This window comes from Panthera uncia (genome assembly GCF_023721935.1).
Source record: "Panthera uncia isolate 11264 chromosome E2 unlocalized genomic scaffold, Puncia_PCG_1.0 HiC_scaffold_20, whole genome shotgun sequence".
Classification (NCBI taxonomy): domain Eukaryota; kingdom Metazoa; phylum Chordata; class Mammalia; order Carnivora; family Felidae; genus Panthera; species Panthera uncia.
In genome coordinates this window covers 17,537,177-17,542,855 of record NW_026057589.1, presented here as the reverse complement: position 1 = coordinate 17,542,855, position 5,679 = coordinate 17,537,177, and the positions used below count along the sequence as shown (strand labels likewise).

General features: G+C 51.2%; 1 protein-coding gene across 1 annotated transcript in view; it reads left to right on the top strand.

Annotated features, from left to right (window-relative positions):
• Positions 1-3,923: 3,923 nt before the first annotated feature.
• The window catches only part of MAF (MAF bZIP transcription factor), a 4,932-nt gene continuing 3,176 nt past the window's right edge, over positions 3,924-5,679 (top strand). Inside the window, exon 1 of the mRNA XM_049622485.1 lies at positions 3,924-5,634. Within this exon, the coding sequence (XP_049478442.1) occupies positions 4,985-5,634 (650 nt within the window). The 5' untranslated portion in view covers positions 3,924-4,984. The remainder of the gene's footprint in view (positions 5,635-5,679) is intronic.

Sequence of the window (5,679 nt, the reverse complement as noted above, 5' to 3'; positions counted from 1 at the left end):
TCCTAGTAATCAGACTGGTGTTTCACATTCTCCAATATGAGGCAAGACTGTTTTCTCAGCAATTTTACCCTTATCAGATTATCTCGTCTGATTCTATTAATTTTCTTCCATGGATCTGCTCACAGTGATTTGTGATTTACTTACCCAGCTAACTAAAGACTGTTAAAAGGATTTATCTAACACGAGACCTAAGAACACTATATGTCTTACACCATTCAGTTACTCTGAGCAACTCTTTCCTCAAATCAAGTTCCTGGTGAAATGAGTGGACACTCGTTAGTTCTGCACCGTAAAATCAGTTTCTGGATAAACAAAGAGTTCAGACGCTGCCCTTGATACATCTTGTTCTTTTTAGATTACATATGTCTGATTTTGACATGATATACCTGAGTTGCTATAACTCACAGTCAAGAGAAATATGTTACTTTTGGCGTTGGATCATTGTAATTTGGACATGAACAAGTTTTTTTTTTTTCCTTTCTTTTTTCATGAAGTTCCTATGTATGTAGTTTTGCAATCATCCTCTACAGGATTCGACCCATACCCTCCCCCTCCACATTCTTCTATAAATATTCACTGCTTTCAGAAACTTTAATACTACTGGTTTGAATTGGTCAATAATGACAAACGCATGGTTTCTAAATTACTCTATATTGTTCTACAGAGATTACTAGAGTATATATAGCAAGGGGATATTAAGCAGTAAGAAAACACAGTTCATATTGTATTTGGATTAGACTAGCTTGGAAGAAGTGAAACAATGTTCCCAAAGAAGTCTAAAGAAATGTGGCCTTGCTGTAATTATAGAGAATCAAAAATCTGAATAGTACTAATTAAAATGAGAGAGCTCAATTGTTACAAAAGAAACGCCGCTAACAGAGAACTGTAAATGTTTAGACACCCCTGTGAATCACTAGCTAATAAAGCAAAAAGGACAAAAATGAGAATTCAGTTCTAAAAGCACCACTGCTTCCCATCTGAAAAATAATTCTAATCCTCTTTTTTTTTTTTTCAACAGAAAATGGGAGACTAAAAGACTGCAATAAGAGAAAGAAAAATACCATAGCTTGACAGGAGCGTACGAAAATAAACCATAAAAAATGTGCAGATAATAATACATTTAGCTGCCCAAACATGGACATTTAATTTCTAGAAATGATATATAATTGCAACAATTAGGTGCACGGCCATGAATCTGTATCCCATGGTCTTCGTCATTAGCAAACTTTGTTTATAAAGGTTGTTTATTTATAAACGTAGCAGTTTCAGTGTTCCTGGCCAAAAACACTTTCATGAGAGGCAGGGATCCTATCTTACAGCTTTTAATGAAAATGTGATGCAAAAGGATAAAAAAAAAATTATCACAAACAAAAAAATGCGTCAATAAATACACTTATATTCATTTTCCACGAAATATGTAAACTTCAGATTTTTGTGGCTAGTGAGAAAAAAAGGCATAGAAAACTATCACTATGGACCATGCTAAAAGATAGAATATGTTTATGTAATTTAAGCAGTGGATTTTCCTCTGAATGCATAAGCTATAATCTCTTCACTTCATTACTAGGTAAAATACGGTTTGAGAGGAGGAAAGCAAAGGAATTCTGTTAGGTTGCATAAATATTGACATAGTTTCACTCTTTCTTCCCAACTGGTAATAGACATACTTCATTCCATCCCTACAAAGTGCTCCCATAAAACCAAAACTATCCTTATAAACAGCTTCTCTGCAGCGATAATGAAAAGGAAAAAAGCGCTTTTCTGGAAAACACCAATGGCACTGGCCTCTTAGGGTTATGATGTGCCTACAAACCCTTTGGGGAGTCTCTCATTAGGGATTCTGGGTGTGCTGGAGCTGAAGGCTGCCAGCTTCAAAGAAATTAACACAAGTCTAATCTGGTGTAAGAAGCCAATGAGTGACACCTAAGGTCTCATTATAAATAGTCAAGTATGCCGTGGGGTGGGTGAGAGCAGTTCTGAAGTGCAACGTTCAAGAAGCTAGCTTAATATATGACTAAGTGTCAGAAGTCAGGTTTTCTGAGAATTACTTTTCAGATAAACAAGTTTATAGCACTGCACTTAATCATACTTACTAGAGACATCTCATTTATCACCGAATTACAAGTAACTTTAATTCTATTGATATTGCCATAAAGCCCCTTGAAAATCCATCCTGGGCACTTTTAAAGGGTTTGGGGCCCTGTTACATGGGAGTCATTTGCAAAAGTCTCTGCAAAGCCACACTCGGAAGGCTTCTGTGTCTTCTGGCCTCTTAGTTGACAGTCGAGGGGGACACTGGGGGGAAAAAAATGACTCCCGCACCTGCCAACACTCTCCTTAGCCCCTTTCCTACAAGGTCGGGTTCTCGCTCTACAGTCAAACTGATTCTCTGTGCCTCAGTCCCCCTCCCACCTTGGAAAACCAGCTTCTTTGCACTTCATCAACAAAACTGGACAGGGATCAATTTCAACTGACCTTTGCCGAAAGGTGGCGCTGTTGAGGTAAAAATCCAACAATAGTTTTCACTCTTGGATTCTTTTGCAGGCTTTTCAGAATTTTTTTTTTTTTTAAGTGCGCCCTCCTAGCGTCTCCCCCTCCCATAAAGTAAAATAAATATGATTAACACCAAATGCATTTCATTAATTGGAGGAATCAACAGTCTCAACATCCAAGTAGGCGGGCTGGTCTTCCAAAAGCTGGGTCGGCTTGGCGCACGCTTGCTTTCCCCCAAATAAATCTCGGTTTCTCCGACTTGCCTATCGCTTTAAAATCTTAGAAACAGTTGTTGGTTCTTTCTTTTCTCTTCGTTTTCTTTCTTTACTTTTTCTTTCTTTTCTTTTCTTTTTCTTTTTTCTTTTTTTTTTTTTTTTGCATAAGCTTTAAATGAATCCATCTAGAAAACTGAACAGTTATTAGCATCTGCAACGGGGAGGGGGAGAGGCAGCCCCCCACCCCACCCCACCCCCACTGTGGGTTTCCGGGCTGGTCGAGAAACCGCGGTTTAAAATTTAACCCTTCCAGGGGAGTTGGGGAAGGCTGGGGTGTTGTTTACCCCCACGTACAAACACCCCTTGCTGCTCTCCAGCGCCAAGTCTGAAATAATTCAGTGAAACGTGAAAGTGCAAAGGGCGCGCGGGACCCTGATAAACAGGAGTCAGATTTCATATGGGGGTGGGTGAGCGTGTGCGTGAGTGTGCGTGTGTCTATGGGGGAGGTGGGGTGAGACAGAGAGAGGCAGAGACAGAGACAGAGACAGAGAGACAAATATGAATCTCTAAGGCCGAACTCGGGCCAGAGGTGGAAGCCCAAGGGCAGAGCCCGGCTGACCAGGCTCTGAGCTTCTGCGGAGTTAACTCGCGTAGGCGTTCGCTCCCCCCATCCTAGGGCACGCGACGCAAGCGGGCAGCCAGTGCCCGCGCGTAATGGCCCCCGAACAACTTATCTCCCTTCCTTCAAAGAGGGCGACAAAACGGGCTTTCTCCCCGCGCGGACTCGGAACCACTCGGGCTGCACGCGGAGAAGTGGCGTCCTGCGCGCAGTCGGGACCCTGAGCCCCCAGCACCCTTGCGCCCCCGAGCGCGCGGGCCCCGGGAAGAGGGACAAAGAGTTTGCGCTCTTTGGTTCGAAGGGCCAAGTTTGAGCTCCGGGCACAGCCAACGGCTCGGGGAAGGAAGGTCCCCGGAGCAGACACCTGGGTGCCAAAGGTGGAGCAAAGAGGAAAAGATGCCGAGCGAATTCGCAGTCCCGAGGATGGGGGCTCCCGGGGAGGGGAGACAGGCCAATCCCCCGGCAGAGCGAGGGGAGGGCAAGCCGGCGCTCCGGAAGGGAGGCCTCTCTCGCGCTCCGAAGTAAAGCAAACGGTCCTCCCGGGTTCCCGAAGCCCCTCGGGACTACTCCTTCCCCTCTTGCGCCAAACTTTGCGCCAGGCTTCGCTCCCTCCCTGGGAGGCTGCGGCGCGCAAAGGGTTAAGCCAGCCTGTCCCAGCTGACAGTCAGCTGATTGGGCCCTGATTGACAGCTCCGAAAAGTTTCCTTGTTTCTATCTATTATGCTAATCGCGGCCGCTCTCGCCGCCTCCCATTGGCCTGGAGTACCAGTCAATTTCCCATTTGGACCTGACGTCACACGTGCTATAAAACTCAGCAATTGCTTTAAACTCTTCTTGCTGGATCAGAGGCTTTAAAATCTTTTTTCATCTTCGAGCTGTGGCTCGGGCTGCTCGTCGGCTCGGCCTCCCCCCTTTTGCTCTCTGCCTCGCCTTTCCCCAGGACTTCGCTATTTTGCTTTAAAAAAAAAAAAAAAAAGGCAAGAAAGAACTAAACTCCCCCCCTCCCTTTCCTCCAGCCGGGCTGCACCTCTGTCTTGCACTTTGCACGGAGAGAGTGCGCGAGGGAGAGAGAGGAAAGGAAAAAAAAAATAAAAAGAGCAGGCAGAAGAGAAGGCGAGAAGCATGAAGTGTTAACTCCCCCGTGCCAAGGCCCGCGCCGCCGGACAGCCGCCCGCCGCGCCTCCAGCCCCGAGCGGCCGCCGCGCGCGCCCCGCCTGCAGCCCGGGCCGGCGAGGCGAGCCCTCCTTATGCAAAGCGCGCAGCGGAGCGGCGAGCGGGGGACGCCGCGCACCCGGCCGGGCTCCTCCGGCTTCGCCGCCGCCGCCGCCGCCGCCGCCACCGCAGCCCGCGGAGGACCTTCCCGAGCCTGAAGCCGCCGGCTCGGCACGCACGGAGGCGAGCAGGCGAGGAGGGGCCGGGGCGAGCGAGCGAGCACATTGGCGTGAGCAGGGGGGAGGGAGGGCGGGCGCGGGGGGCGCGGGCAGGGCGGGGGGTGTGTGCGCGCTCGGAGCTTTCGGGCCAGCCACCGCCGCGCGAGCTAGAAGCGCCCCAGCCCGGCAAGCTGGCTCACCCGCTGGCCACCCAGCACAGCCCGCTGGCCCCTCTCCTGCAGCCCATCTGGCGGAGCGGCGGCGGCGGCGGCGGCGGCGGCAGGAGAATGGCATCAGAACTGGCAATGAGCAACTCCGACCTGCCCACCAGTCCCCTGGCCATGGAATATGTTAATGACTTCGATCTGATGAAGTTTGAAGTGAAAAAGGAACCGGTGGAGACCGACCGCATCATCAGCCAGTGCGGCCGTCTCATCGCCGGGGGCTCGCTGTCCTCCACCCCCATGAGCACGCCGTGCAGCTCGGTGCCCCCTTCCCCCAGCTTCTCGGCGCCCAGCCCGGGCTCGGGCAGCGAGCAGAAGGCGCACCTGGAAGACTACTACTGGATGACCGGCTACCCGCAGCAGCTGAACCCCGAGGCGCTGGGCTTCAGCCCCGAGGACGCGGTCGAGGCGCTCATCAGCAACAGCCACCAGCTCCAGGGCGGCTTCGATGGCTACGCGCGCGGGGCGCAGCAGCTGGCCTCGGCGGCCGGGGCCGGCGGCGCCGGCGCCTCCCTGGGCGGCAGCGGCGAGGAGATGGGCCCCGCCGCCGCCGTGGTGTCCGCCGTGATCGCCGCGGCCGCCGCGCAGAGCGGCGCGGGCCCGCATTACCACCACCACCACCACCACCACGCCGCCGGCCACGGCCACCACCACCGGCCGTGGCCGGCGGCGTGCTCCGCGGGTAGCGAATCGGGTTCGGTGGGTGGCGCGGGCTGTTGCTGATGAGCGCCTCGACCGCGTCCTCGGGGCTGAAGCCC